General features: G+C 33.1%; 1 protein-coding gene and 3 pseudogenes across 1 annotated transcript; 3 read left to right on the top strand and 1 right to left on the bottom strand.

Moving 5' to 3' along the window:
• The first annotated feature begins 2,989 nt into the window (after positions 1 to 2,989).
• Positions 2,990 to 13,663, top strand: LOC123913042 (annotated as a pseudogene).
• Positions 3,213 to 8,437, top strand: LOC123913043 (annotated as a pseudogene).
• Positions 12,131 to 12,859, bottom strand: LOC123913038 (auxin-induced protein 6B-like). Its single transcript, XM_045963645.1, has one exon. The coding sequence runs from the start codon at positions 12,530 to 12,532 to the stop codon at positions 12,254 to 12,256; it is 279 nt and encodes a 92-aa protein (XP_045819601.1). The 5' UTR covers positions 12,533 to 12,859; the 3' UTR covers positions 12,131 to 12,253.
• Positions 13,664 to 14,171: 508 nt separating the features above from the next.
• Positions 14,172 to 15,845, top strand: LOC123914804 (annotated as a pseudogene).
• Positions 15,846 to 16,376: the final 531 nt, after the last annotated feature.

Genomic DNA, 16,376 nt, shown 5'->3' with positions numbered 1-16,376 from the left:
TATAAATGTCGAATCACCATATTTTTTCATAAAAATAACTCAATAATTTAATTTTTTTGAAAAATAGTGTAACTTTTTTCACTATAAAAATAATCACCTATTTTTTGTGTATACCCACTAACATTTTAACGATGAATCACTGTATTTGTTTATAAAAATTATTCAATCTTTTTATTTTAAAAAAAATTAGTGCGATGATTATCATATTTGTTTATAAAAATTATTCAATCTTTTTAGTATAACTCATTTTCAATATCAAAATATTTAATGATCAAATGACAAAAATTTTAATATTTTCATAAAAAATATTACAAAAAACATAGTACTAATGGGTCAGTGGATTTTTTGGGTTGGGTCCGGTTTTACCCAAAATCCAATTTTTTTAATAGGTTTTTCATTTTTGAAATCCATATTCACCCACTTGCCCGACCCAACCCACTTTTTTGGATTGGATTGGGTGGGTTTGACCGGGTCGACCGAATTTGCCCAATCCATATACACCCGAATCACACCCTTAGAAATTATTTAAGGGAACTTCATTCCATTTAACAAACTTTTTTTTGCATAAAAACAAAATATATTTTAGCTTATGAGCAAAAAAAGGTAACCAAATAGCATTTAGGGTTTCGAAAGTTTAAAAAAAAATAATTATAAAAGGATTGGGAAAATAGAAGTCGGAAGTGTGTTGGAATAAAGATTCATTCAATTAGGATATGACATATGTGCTTGATAAGTGGTTTTATTACTCCTGTGAATGAAGTTATATCTTTGGGTGATATGCGTCTTTAATGTTGAAATATAAAATGGCGGATAAATTGTTCCTATGTCTATGTTGGCTTAAATAATTTCACCTCACTTAAAACTTACTTCATTTCTCACTATGGTCGTAATGCTTAATGTTTAAGTCATCGAGTAAGAAGTATGTGTCCATTATATATATTTAACCATATTAGTTCTTACTTTCCATTTATGACTAGATGTCACATAATAATAAATTTGTGTTAAGATCTAAGTTGATCAATCCTAAATATAAACATATATCATGAAATCATAAGAACTAAACGTAAAAACACACAATCATATCACATGAATAATATTAGACCTTCATTGAACTTCACAAAATTCAAACAATAAGAGTTTTAGCTCATATAGTGAGCTTGCTTAACAACACATACAACCAAAATCATAGATTTACACATCATAAAAGAGTATAAAGATGTAAATCTAAGAAGTACAACAACTATGTCAAAAAAAAAGAAGCACACCAACTAAAGGAAAATCTCTCAACCACCCATGGTCTGGAATGTCATGTCTCCGGTCGTCAGAATCACAACAAGATGGCTTGTGGATGTAGAAATAGTGGCGCGGCAAAATGCAACTCTCTTCTTTTCTATTTTATACCCTTAACTAGGGTTTCAAAGACTCCTTAAATAGGCAACTTCTTGGATCATGGGTCAGCCCATATTTTGAATAGAACAACCAAAGTGGTTAAGAGTATCCACAATGGAGCTCCCCAAATTTGAGTATTTAACAGGGTCTCATGTGTACACATCACTCATTTATTATTTTTTAATAATAGTATCTAATAAGTACTCAATCCCTCCAACTCAGCACCTCTTAAAAAGTTCTAAATCGGTCCCACTAATAACTCTATATCTCATCAATAATACTATATCTTTATATCATAGGTCCCACATAAATATATTATAATGAGGAGAGAGAGAATATCTATTTGATAAGCAGTACCTATTAGGTACTCAATGAGTTTTGCTCAAATGGTAGTACCTAATAAGTACCTATATAAGTACCTAATAGGTACTACCATTGGAGATGGTCTAATGAGTTTTCCTTAAAATAAATTATTTGGATAATCAAAATTATATTTCCTAAAGAGAACAACTCTTGACCAAACTTGCCAAATGATTAATTCAATAATAAAAGTGCCTTGAAACATTAATTAAGGATAAAAAAATGTAAATTTTACTATGAAAATAACTGTCAAATAACCGATTATCTCAAAAGCTTAAGCTGTTAGGATAAAGTCACATCAATGATTTATATTATTTCTAACACGCCCCCACATGCAAGAGTCCACTTGAGTTTGAAGTGTGGATAATGCATAGGCCCACCTAGCATATGCTTAAATTCCACTTTTTAATTAGAAATTGAGGGAAACAGAGATCGAACTCTAGACCACTTAGTAATAGAAGCTCTGATACCATGTTTCAATATAAACATTTTTTTTAAAAAAGTTTCTATCATTTCATTAATAACATTATTTATATTTTACAAATATTGATTACACAAATTCCAATTTTGTTTTACTATATTGAGTTTTTTTAATAAACCGCCGGAACAATTGGTATACGCGGGTTACGTCGATTTTAGCCAAATCGTTACCTGACCTGAATTGTTACATATAAATTTCGACTAAATTTTACTATTTAAAATTTAAATACTTGAATTTTTTATTTTGAAGAAGTTGAATTAGTCATCCAAAATGACACTAGAAAGAATCGAACTTGAGACCTTAAGGAAGATGAACACACTTTCAGGTACCAAGCCAATACCACCGGACCAACTAAAATGGGTTGTTAAACACTTGAAATTACCTGAAATATTTTAAATATAGTATCAAAATTTAAGATTTTAAAACATAAAAATATATATTATATATATATTATCCCCGTGAGCTTAGCTTAGTTGGTAGGGATATCGCACTATATGTGCAAGAGCCCGGGTTCGAACCCGGGACACTCCACTAATTCACCTTTAAAGTGGATTTTCTAGCCACTAGGCTACTTGATAATATATATATATATATATATATATATATATTTATTTTTGGTACAAAACATAAAAATATTAAACTATATTATAAAAAATAATAAAGGTAACAATTTTTTAAAAATTTAAACAGGTTGGTTCGGATTGGACTAATTCGGATAAAATGCGGGTTGAACGGGTCCCCATACCCGGAACACCCAAAACCACGGTTTAGTCAGCTCACTTATCCGAAGATGGAGAGAAAAAGAAAAGATGAGAAGAAGACTTCTCCGAAGAGATCCTCTGTGTAAGGAATACACCCATTGGATGATGGTACCCAAAATCCCAAATTCTTGTTCATCTTTGCTTAACAATTCTTTGAAATGAAGCTTTGATTCAACCATCCAATCGGAATCACGAACTGCTTCTCTACCTCTTCTAACACCAGGTAAACCAAAACCCCATTCTTTCTCTTCTTTCATTTTTGTCACACAACATAATTGTTTACAATGATGATATATCAACAAAGAATTTGTATATCACTGTTAAGTAGTTAAACTATGATGCTTGATGTGTGTGTATTTACCCTATGATACGCTGCTGTGCCTGTATGTATTGATGATCGTTACTTACTTAAGGAATTGAATGGTTAATTTGGTAGCATTTGACAGAGATTAGGGCTCATGAACCACCCCATATATACTCTTGTCTTTGGTTTCTATTTGAATTAGTCATAATAAATTTATATATGCTTTGCGTCCAAAAATTCTAGCTCAACTTGCAAAAATGCAGAAATTATTAGGCCGCAAGCTGTGAGCGGGGTTCGGACCCCAACTCCTCCAATTGTGTGTGTGTGAGTTTCCAATGGCTATTGTCATTTTGTCTATCTACCAAAAATAAATAAATTATATATGCTGTGCTAAAATGGTGGTATGTATGAGTATGATAGTTACTGTATTAGTCATAGATTCATAGGTCTGGCAAAAGCTTGTCGAGTATTTAAATATAAGTTGTACACTGTAAAGCCTAAGCTTAAAATAATAGAAAGGAACTGAAGCCTGCAGCCAGAGAGACATAGGCACGATTAGTCAAACTTCGTAATTAAAAATCGTGTGTTCATTGTTTGCATTTTTCCGTGTCTCTATTCTTTTGAATCAGTGTTTCTGTTCTAATAGAACTTAAATTCAATATTGGTTGCATGTGATATGCTTTATTTTTTAAATAACCAAGAGTTATTCTTCATAAGCAGGCTTAAACTTAAAGAACTAATTATAACTAGTGAAAGTCGTAATAGATGAAGTAACTGCGCTCAATGCCATTACACAAGAAAAAAGAGGACAGTAAGTTTTTGAATTTGTTATGCAGATAGGAATTTTTCTCGGTTTCCCGTGAAAAGGGTAATATTTACAAGTAAAATAAATGGCTGTTATAAAAAATGTCTAAGCTAATCTAGTCTATGTCAGTATGCTACAGTGTAAGATTCATAGTCCATTCAAGCAAGAAGTTATATGTTGGAAGACGTCTTCGGTGCAAGGAATGGTGAGTCTACCCGTGGGATGATCATATCCAAACTCTTCCTCAACTTGACTTAACAAGTCTTGAAATGAAGGTTGGTTCAAGTATGATACAGGGATTATAAACTGTTTCTGTTTCTCTCCAACATACACTGCTACACAGCCCTTTCTCACTTCTACAGATTTTGATGTTGCTTGTCTAGCTGATGTCCTTAGAATAGCGTGTAAACGGAAACCCATTTTTTGTGCTTGTTTGTGAGAACAAAGCAAAAATCTCAAATATTAGAAGGATGTAACTAAACAATTGAGGATGCGAATGACTTGTGCTGTTTGTGAAGGAGAAAGGAAGTGTATATATAGTTTTTGAAGTTCTCTCAAAACTCAACTCCAAAAGAAACGATTGTTGATGGGGGTTAAAGGATAGAAAGCATATGGATGAGGTGTCATGTGGTGTTGTCTTAGTTTGTAACCCCACCTTCTTAAACATTGCCCAATACAAAGCTTCCACTTGCTACCAAATGAGATGTGCTCAAGTGCTGCTTCATATTTGTTCATTATTGAATTGTTGTACTTCATTATTTTGTAAACATGCTTTAGACATGTTTTCTCCATTATGATAATGTTGATGTCCAGATGGTAATGACTAAATTATAAGGCAATGGATAACTATATATCAGCAATGGATAACTATGGATATGCTTTACTGGCCTTTGCTCAAGGTGGTGGAGCCTGCATTATCTACTATATGTTGGCCTCTGCTTAAGGAGGTGGGACTTATTATCTATTATCATGACATTTGACGTTGAAACTTGAGAAAATTATCTAAGACAACATCATGTGATCTATTATATGACCTTGTCTCCCTTAGGTTCTATGGCTCCTATACAACTCATGGCCCTCCCTCACTGATCATTGTAGTTGCCGACTGTTTGTCACACATCCTTTCATATATATATATATATATATATATATATATATATATATATATATATATATATATATATTCGTCATTGTAAACATTTAGGACCAACACAAAATCATTCACAACCCAAAGCATTTGAAATTCAGAGACCTATACACAAAGTTCTTCACTTTTAGACCAATATCTTCTTTTCACATCACATACAAGAATGGGGTTTCGTTTACCTAGTATCATCAGAAGAACTGCATCTTCAAAAAGCGTGGATGTTCCAAAGGGATATCTTTCCGTATATGTAGGAGAGGAAATGAAGAGGTTTGTGATCCCAATATCATACTTGAAGAAATCATCGTTTCAAGAATTGCTGAATCAAGCTGAGGAACAATTCGGATATGACCATCCAACAGGTGGTCTCACAATTCCGTGCAGAGAAGAAGTTTTCTTAGATATTACTTCTCGTTTGAATCTGGGCTAATTCCTTATGAAGACAACTTAGATAAGACTAACGTAGATAGTTGACCAATTTTTGTAACAATTTAATTTCTTACCATGGAAAATATTCTCATTTGGTGTTATCAAACTTGTTTGTAAACTTTGTATACAAGTTCATCTGAATGATAAAATTTATGAATATTGCCATATTTCTTTAATTGTTTCCCTCAACAATTTATATAATCAACTGTCTAACAAGCTAAATGTTTAGTTTTGAATCTCCAGATGATAAAATGAAAAATTAATTTCTCTCTTGAAATAAAATAGTCCACATAAACATTTTGCTTGGGTGAAAGTGCACTCTAATAATGTTTAAGTTGTATGTTGCATAGTACTGTTGCAGCTGGAAAGTAGGGTCTTAATGAAGAATATACAATCTAAAGGAATTACCGTGCTCTTCACAAGTATTTGTCGTGCAAGAATTTTTTTGCTATTAGAATCTTACTTCAATAGTAGAGTTTAGAACCATAAGCAAATGATTTTCATCATGCTTCTGAGTGTATTGCAACTCATACAACTCGATGAAGGGAAATAACTCTTTATAAAGAGTTGCATTCTTTCACGAGTTGATTCAAATGAAAAAATGTATTGTTGATTCATGGTTAAACAAATCCATTCATGTAAGAACACACTTTACTAATTTGAATTTTAAATCTATGAAGATACACACCTTCCAGAATAAGTCATAGATTTTTTATAGTACGTCCATTATTTTCAAAATCCCTACCATTTAAGTAGCAGAGTTGTTCTTTATAAGCAGAAAATTTAGAGTGTTTTTGGAAACTAAGATTCCTGCAGTGGAAACCTATTGTATCCTTGAAGCTACACTTTGGAGTGATGGAACCAACTAGATGGTTTTATTTTTCAATTCTTTTCAATCTGTGCATAAAACTCAATTCTTTTCAATCTGTCCCAAATAAACTTATGCTACACAGTACTGGAAAACAATTTTAACTTTGCAGTGACTGTTAATATCCGTTTCTACTGTTAAATTTATGAGGATATTCATGTCGACTCGTTTCACCTTCAGCAAGAAGCTTGCGTGTTTCTCATCATGTTAAAATTGCAGAGAGGGTAATGAAATTGATAAAGTTAGTGTGCTCACTGTCATTAAACAAGAAAAAAAAATATGTAACTGTTTTGTTTTCTTTGTATTCAGATGAATATATTTCTCTATTTCCCATAAAAGGGATAATGTTTACAAGTTAAAATGATTCCTATTGTAAAAAATGTCTTCTAATCTGTCAGTATGTTACACTATCATATTCATAGCTCATTCAAGCGTGAAGTTATGTGTTGAAACACATCTTCGGTGCAAGGAATGGTGAGGCCACCCATGGGATGGTCATATCCAAACTCTTCCTCGGCTTGACTCAATAAATCTTGAAATGATGGTTGGCTCAAGTATGATATTGGGATCACAAACCGCTTCTGTTTCTCTCCAACATACACTGCAACATATCCCTTTCTCACTTCCGTGGATTTTGATGTTGTTTGGATGGAAGTTAATGATGCCCGTCGAATAACATTTAAACGGAAACCCATTTATGGTGATTGTTTGAAGGAGAAGAAAATACAAAACAGATCAAAGATATCAAAAACTTTTGAAGGATGTAACTAACACTTTGAGGATGCCAATGACTTGTGATGTGTTTGAACTTTGAACGCAATTTGTAAGTATATTTATAGTTATTTAGGATCTCTGGACTTCCAATTCCAAGCTAAATTATTATTTGAAAGAGTTAAAGGGTAATATGATATATCATGTGGTGTTGTCTTAAGATTGTACCCCACCCTTTCAAGTGCAACCTCATATTTGTTTATGCATTAACTAGCATTTCATAATTGTGTAAACATGCTTTAGACATGTTTTCTTCATTATGATAATGTTGATGTCCATCTTGTATCATCTACCTAACGAACTGTTTGGTAATGGATCATAGACATGTTTTCTTCATTATGATGATAGTGTTGATTTCCAGCTGGTATCTGCCTCACAAACTGTGTGGTAATGGATCATAGACATTAGCATTTGTTCAAGGGGAAACATTATCTACCATGCAATTAATCTGAGATTGACACTTGCGCAAGTCCTCCAAAACAACATCATGTGATCTTTCACATGCACTTGTTTCCCATAGCTTCCATGACTAACATCCATCACATGGTCCTCCTTCAACTTGCCGACTGTTTGTTACATATCCTTTCATCTATATATTTAGGATTTTGGATCAACACAAATCATTCACATCCCAACGCGTTTGAAGTTCAAAAACTTGAGTCTTCTATATACAAGTCTTCCTTCCTTAGATCAATCTCTTCTTTTCAACACATACAAAAATGGGTTTTCGTTTACCTAGTATCATCAAATCAAAAGCATCATCTTCAAAAGGTGTCCCAAAGGGATATCTAGCTGTGTATGTAGGAGAGAAAATGAAGAGGTTTGTGATTCCCGTATCATACTTGAACCAAATCTCATTCCAAGACTTACTGAGTCAATCTGAAGAACAATTCGGATTTGACCATCCAATGGGTGGTATAACTATTCCTTGCAGTGAAGATGTTTTCTTAGAAATCACTTCTAGCTTGAATTAAATAACTGCTAACCCTCTAAGACAAGACTGACAGATATATGACCAATTTTGTAGTAGTTTAGTTTCTCACCTTCAAAAGATTTTGTCTTTTGTTGTTATTATTATACTTGGTTGTAAAGAAGTTCATCTCAATGAGAAATTGATTATAATTATTACTGTTTTTCTCTATATTTCCACTTAAATATCAATCTGATAATTGAAGCCTTTCTTTGCTAAATGTTCAATTTAGAAAATAGATGAAGCATCAATTACCCCTGCTGCAAAAAAAAAATGGAAAAAAGTAACCATCATTATATAATGATCATAAATGAAACATATATTGCGGAAAAAAAAACTGCAGAGAAGAACATAATTATTGGATAAGAACTTAGATAACAAAAATTATGGTTTATTAAATCATGATATATGTTATGGTTGATAAAAATTTTCATAAGTTAAACGTGTTAACCAATAAGTGAGAGAGCTTTTGAATAAAAATTGAAGTGTAGAAGCAGATTTCTACTTAGGATAGTCATGGTCAACGTTTTCTTTTTATAGTGTAAAATTTAATTTGGGTGTAAAGGCAATTTCTTCAAACATAGGTCATTCTTCAATAGTTATTGATTTAGTTCAAGAATTTAATTAGCTACCTATAACAATAACAGTAATTTTGCAGTATTTAGCGAAATAAAAGTAACAGATTATCTCATTTCATCAGGCTTAAAGAACTAACTATAACTTGTGATAGGCTTTTATATAGAAGTATATAATCTGTGTCTTTAAAGTAATATTTAGAGAAATAAAAGTAACAAATTATCTTTTCAATGGCTTGAAAGAAATAACTATCTGTGTCTTTTAGTTTGGAAACTGAGTTTTCTGCAGCTGGAACATGTGGTAACCTTGAAGCCACACTTTGGAGTGGCTAGTCGATGTGCCCTGTTGGCAGTTGTTCTTTATGAGCAGAAAAATTTAGCGTGTTTGGAAACTGAGTTTTCTGGAGTTGGTACATGTGGTAACCTTGAAGCCACGCTTTTCAATGTGCTGTGGAGTCTACTAGATGTTCCACACACAACATTGATTTGTTAAACTTGTGCCACTTAGGTGGATTGTAGGTTCATGTATAAAGCTGAAAATTTGTTTGGTTTCATAAATTTCAACTTAACATATCTTAGGATAAAACTCAATTCTTTAAATACAGTTCCAAATAAGTTTATGCCTGATAATTCTCTTTGATTCTGGAAAATAATTTCATTTCTACTGTTAAGTTTATGAGGACATTCATATCTTTTTTCCTCATCAGCAAGCAGTTTTCTGTTTTTGCATTATGTTCAAATTGCAGGGAGTAGTGAAAATTGTAACAGATAAAGTAACTAAACTAAAACAGGAAAAAGAGGACAGTAAATTTTTGAATTTGTTATCCAGATTGTAACTTTTCTTCATTTCCCATGAAAAGGTAATATTTACAAGTAAAAAAATATGCCTATTGTAAAAAATGTCTCAACTAATCTAGTCTATGTCGGTATAAGATTCATAGCCCATTCAAGCAAGAAATTATATGTTGGAAGGCATCTTCAGTGCAAGGAATGGTGAGTCCACCCATGGGATGATCATATCCAAATTCTTCCTCAGCTTGACTCAACAAGTCTTGAAATGAAGGTTCGTTCAAGTAAGTCACAGGGACTACAAACCGCTTCTGTTTCTCTCCAACGTACACTGCTACGTAGCCCTTTCTCACTTCTACAGATTTTGATGTTGCTTGTCTAGCTGTTACTGATGCCCGTAGAATAGCGTGTAAACGAAAACCCATTTTTAGTGTTTGTTTTAGAAAATGAGAGCAAAACAAAAATCTCAAATATAAGAAGGATGTAACTAAATACTTGAAGATGGAATGATTTGTGTTGTGTTTGTGAATGAGAGAGGAAGTGTATTTATAGTTTTTGAAGTTCTCTCAAAACCCAATTCCAAGAGAGAAACGATTGTTGAAGGGGTGAAAGGATAGAAATCATACAGGTGATGAGATAGCACATGGTGTTGTCTTAGATTGTACCCCACCTTCTTAAAAAATGTCCAATAAAAAGCTTCCACTTGTTACCAAATGAGAAGTGCTCAACTGCAAACCTCAAATTTTTCAATGATTTAATTGCTGTACTCCATAATTTTGTAAACATGCTTAGACATGTTTACTCCATTGTGATAATGTTGATGTGCAGCTGGGAAGTGACTATAAGGCAATGGATAACTATAGATCAACCAAAACCATTCTACATGTTTGTTATTATCTGTGTAGATTAATATGCTTTGCTGGCCTTTGCTCAAGGAGGTGGAGCCTGCATTATCTACTAAAATGTATAGACATTGAAGCTTGAGAAAGTCCTCTAAGACAACACCATGTGGTCTTTCACATGCCCTTGTCTGGCCATGACTCATAACTTATGGTCCTCCTTCATTGATCATTCAAGTTCTCGACGATTAGTTACACATCTTTTCATCATCTATATAAGTTCATGGCTGCATGCATTTAGAACCACCACAATTCATACACATCCCAAAGCATTTGAAATTCAGAAACCTAAGTCTTCTATATACAAGTCTTTTCTTGTTCAACACATACAAAAATGGGTTTTCGTTTACCTGGTATTAGAAGGGCAACATCTTCAAAAGATATGGATGTACCAAAGGGATACCTTGCAGTGTATGTAGGAGAGAAAATGAAGCGGTTTGTGATTCCAATATCATATTTGAAACAAACATCATTCCAAGATTTGCTGAGCCAAGCTGAGGAACAATTTGGATATGACCATCCAATGGGTGGTCTTACTATTCCTTGTGGAGAAGATCTTTTCTTAGATATCACTTCTCACTTGAATAGGCACTAACTCCTTATGAAGATAACTTAGATTACACTGACGTAGATAGTTGACAAATTTTGTATTGTGGAAATATTTTCTTTTGTTGCTATTAAACTTGTTTGTAAACAAGTTCATCTGGATGAGGAAATTTATAAACATTGCCTTATTTCTTTAAAATTTTCCCTCTATAATTTATTTGACAATCAAATTCTCCAATAAGCTAAATGTGTTTAGTTTGGAATCTCTAGATGATAAAATGAAAAATTCACCTCTCTTGAAAAGAATTGTCTATGTAAACATTTTACTTTGCTAATGCATAAAAATGTTATAAGTGCCTAGGCCATCTAATCCATGTGTATCTCCAAATAGGCTTCAAATGAAGTATCAAAGTTGCATAAAAACAAGTGTGTTATTTGAATTTCACATCTTCATAACTTGTGATGAGACATAGTACATTATCTTGCTCAATCTAGCGTATCTAAGTGAATATTTCTTAAGATTTTGTGTTATCCAATTCTTTGCTCATATTCCTCTTCATTGATCTTCCATTCAAATTCCTTTTCATTGTTTTTCCATGCTAACTTGGTGGTAGTTCTTTTCCCTGTTAACTAAACCAAAGCACTCCAAAATTTTCTCTAAAGTAGAAAATTAGAGCGTTCTGATGGGTAAAGGTTTAGTTTGAGATAGCAAAGCTGATTTTGTTACAGAGAAAGGTTTAGTTATATTTTTAACAACGAAAGTAATTTTGTTAATTAGTATCTAGATAAATAGGAGTAACAGATTGTATAATTTCAAAATGCTCAAAGTTCTTTAACTGTTGTCCCAAATAAACATATGCTTGATACTTTTCTTTGGTTCTGAAAAGTAATTTTAGTTCTGCAGTTGAATTGTCTGTTAAGATCATTTCTGCGATGAAATTTATGAGTTTACTTCAAATTGTAGAGAGTACTGAAAATCGTAATTAATAAAGCAACTGAGCCCACTATGATTACGCAAGAAGAAATATGAATCATGTTGTAATGAAATAATGATTTTTCTCTGTTTCCCAAGAAAAGGGATAATCTTTACAAGTTAAAAAGATTCCTGTTATACAAAATATCTCTACTAATTAATCTATGTTAGTATGCTATTATGTCAATTTCATAGCCCATTCAAGTGAGAAGTTATGTGTTGAAAGTCATCTTCAGGACAAGGAATGGTGAGGCCACCCATGGGATGATCATATCCAAACTGTTCTTCAGCTTGACTCAATAAGTCTTGAAATGATGGTTGGTTCAAATATGATATTGGGATCACAAACCGCTTCTGTTTCTCTCCAACATACACTGCAACATAGCCCTTTCTCACTTCTGCAGATTTTGATGCTGTTTGGTTGGCAGTTAATGATGCCCGTCGAATAACATTTAAACGGAAACCCATTTTTGGTGATTGTTTGAAGGAGAAGAAAAGACTCAACAGAGCAAATATATCAAAAACTTTAGAAGGATGTAACTAACACTTGAGGATGCCAATGACTTGTGGTGTGTTTGAAGGCAATTTGTAAGTATATTTATAGTTATTTAAGTTCTCTGGAATTCCAATTACAAGCTAAATTATTGTTTGAAAGAGTTAAAGGGTATGATAATATAGCATGTGGCTATGTCTTTAGCCTGTACCCCACATTTCAAGTGCATCCTCATATTTCTTCATGCATTAACTAGTACTTCATAATTCTGTAAACATGCTTTATACATGTTTTCTTCATTATGATGATAGTGTTGATTTCCAGCTGGTAAACTATACAAGGAAATGGATAAGTATAGTTCATCATTCTACATGTTTGTGGTTATCCTTTCAAGGATGTGGGACTTGCATTATCCTTTCAACAAAATATTTGATGTTGATCATTGCGAAAGTCCTTTAAACTCTGAAGACAACACCATGTGATCTTTCATATGCTCTTGTCTGAACATGACTCATATCACATGGCCCTCCTTCAGCGATCATTATAGTTGCCGACGGTTTGTTAAGTATCCTTTGATTCATCTATATATATTCATCGCTGCAAGCATTTAGGACCAACACAAATCATTCACATCCAATACCTTCTTAGTTTAGACCAATACCTTCTTTTCAAGACTTACTTACAACAATGGGTTTTCGTTTACCAAGTATTATCAGAAGGTCATCATCATCAAAAGGTGTGGATGTGCCAAAGGGATATCTAGCAGTATATGTAGGAGATAAAATGAAGCGGTTTGTGATCCCTGTATCATACTTGAGCCAAACCTCATTTCAAGAATTGTTGAGCCAAACCGAGGAGCAATATGGATATGACCATCCAATGGGTGGTCTCACAATTCCTTGTAGAGAAGACGTTTTCTTAGATATTACTTCTCAATTGAATTGAATACCTGGTATCCCTCAGAGGATATCACTAGACTGACATAGATATATGACCAATTTTTGTAGTTTAGTTTCTGACTTTCAAAAGATTTTCTGTTTTGTTGTTATCATACTTGGATGTAAAAAGTTCATCTGAATGAGAAATTTATTAACACTATTATCATATTTCTCTATTTACTCCTCTTAAATATCAGTCTGAAAGTTGAAGCATCTATTTGCTAAATGTTCAGCTTAGAATCTCTTAAATGATAAAATGGGAAGTAAATTTATTTCAAATATAAAATTGATTGCCCCTGTTGCAAAAAATGAAAGTTAAAAGGAACTTTCATGATTTACTTATCATAAATGAGTATGTATTTCGTTGTTTTTTCCCTTTCAAGTAGAACGTAATTATTGGATAAGAAGGTAGATATAAATAATTACTTAGAAGTGTATATAATAGGATTTGAAATAATTATTTAGCTTGTGAGTTGAGAAAAGTTTATAAAGAGGAGACAATCCTCACCTTACAAGCCGGTTTTGTAAGGATGAGTTAGACCTCGATATTCATGGCAAAAATAACATCTTCTGGTTTCATAGAGAAATTTTCAAACATGATGGACAAGGAAGCTTTCATTTTTCCGCAAATCCGTATTATGATGTGAATTATGTGAATCGTCCCCATGATGTGAAGATGTTTTCAGTTTCCAATCAAGCAATTTCAGTTTCTGCAGGACAACCGTCCTAAAGAATCAGTTTGCTGCTTTTGGTCAGAATATGAATGGTGCTAATGTGAAGCAACCACTACTTGGGGGATTACCTGTTACAAAACCTCATTCAGTTCTTCCAATCGTTGATAATGTTGCTGGTTTGACTGAACCATGTGTGAAACCATCTGCATCAGTTTCTCAACTTACCATTTTCTATGCTGGTACTGTGAACATCTTCAATGATATCGCTTCTGAGAAGGCACAAACCATCATGTTGTTGGCTGGAAATGGCATATCTTCAGCTTCAAACATGCTTCAACATGAATTTCAGGCACCTAGTTCAAAGTTTGCATCAGGTGATAATGGTGTGCCTATGAGTCCACCTGTAAATATACCACCCTTGTCTGGTATTTCTAGTCCTTTATCTGTTTCTTCACACACCAGTCCACAGTCAGGGAGTGGCTCAAGTAGCAGTGATGAATTTCTAACTGCTAAAACATTTAGAGGTCCTACTCCTACGACTTCTGCTAGCAAAGTGGAGACTCCAAAAGTAGTCAGCTATACCTCAGGCCCACAAAGCATCATTGACTCGATTTTTGGAGAAGCGCAAGGAAAGGGTGATGAGGGCAGACCATATAACCTCAACAAGAAGAAGTCTGAGGATGCTCCAATGCCAAATTCAATGGTTGCAGCGAAGCAATGATAACAGTAAGTAACTCCTTATAGAAAGAGTCTACATCAGATGGAGAACATTTTGATCCAACATGTAAGTTAATATATTTTAGGAAGATGACTCTATTCTTCCATAATTAAATTTAAAACTTATGCTGAGATTCTTAAGTATCAAACTATGTTTGGTACATAGGCAGGTCTTTCCCTTAAACTATTGTGTTGGAGGGACTTACCTTGTTACAAACTATGTCACAGTGGAGAATTCAAAGTAAGTTTAGATATATATAAAAAAAAAAAATATCTCCTAATGTCAGAAGTCAAGATACAAAGATGTATATATATAAATCTTCAGCCAAAAAATGTATATATATTAATACATTGAAGTTGAGATAAAAAGTATAATCTTGGTCTGTAACATAGTATTTAGAGAAATAAAAGTAACAAATCTTGTTTCCGAAACAGGCTGAAAGAAATAACTATAGTTGTGTTTGGTGTTATTTCTTTACAATCCGTTCCGTCCAAAATAAACTTATGCTAGATTCTTTTCATTTGTTCTGAAAAATAATTTTAACTTTGCAGTGACTGTTAATATCCATTTCTACTGTTAAATTTATGAAGATAATCATGACGATTCTTTTTCCCTTCAGCAAGCAGCTTGCTATTTTTTCATCATGTTTAAAATTGCAGAGAGAATAATGAAATTGATAAAGTAAGTGAACTCATTGTCATTAAACAAGAAAAAGATATGAAAGTGTTTTGTTTTCTTTGTATTCACATTAATATTTTTCTCTATTTCCCATGAAAGGGGTTAATCTTTACAAGTTAAAAATATTCCTATTGTACAAAATGTCTCTACTAATCTATCAGTATGCTACAGTTTCATAGCTCATTCATGCGAGAAGTTACATGTTGAAACACATCTTCGTTGCAAGGAATGGTGAGGCCACCCATGGGATGATCGTAACCAAACTCTTCCTCAGCTTGACTCAACAACTCTTGAAACAATGGTTGGTTCAAGTATGATACGGGGATCACAAACCGCTTCTGTTTCTCTCCAACATACACTGCAACATAGCCCTTTCTCACTTCTGCAGATTTTGATGTTGCTTGGTTGGCAGTTAATGATGCCCGTCGAATAACATTTAATCGGAAACCCATTTTTGTTGATTGTTTAAAGGAGAAGAAAAGACACAACAAAGCAAAGATATCAAAAAATTTAGAAGTATGTAACTAACACTTGAGGATGCAAATGACTTATGGTGTGTTTGAAGGCAATTTGTAAGTATATTTATAGTTATTTAGGTTCTCTGGAATTGCAATTCCAAGCTAAATTATTGTTGAAAATAGCATGTGGTGATGTCTTAAGATTGTACCCCACCCTTTCAAGGGCAACCTCATATTTGTTTATGCATTAACTTAGCATTTCATAATTGTGAAAACATGCTTTAGACATGTTTTCTTCATTATGATGATAGTGTTGATTTCCAGCTGGTACTATCGAACTGTATGGTAATGGA

Source organism: Trifolium pratense, linkage group LG3, assembly GCF_020283565.1.
Source record: "Trifolium pratense cultivar HEN17-A07 linkage group LG3, ARS_RC_1.1, whole genome shotgun sequence".
In the NCBI taxonomy this organism is placed as follows: domain Eukaryota; kingdom Viridiplantae; phylum Streptophyta; class Magnoliopsida; order Fabales; family Fabaceae; genus Trifolium; species Trifolium pratense.
Note: the sequence above shows the minus strand (reverse complement) of the source record. Positions and strands in the feature narration are given on the sequence as shown.

What these genes read in the sequence shown, in the direction of transcription:
- LOC123913038 (XM_045963645.1), bottom strand. Translation starts at nt 12,532, where the DNA reads ATGGGTTTCCGTTTAAATGTTATTCGACGGGCATCATTAACTGCCAAC.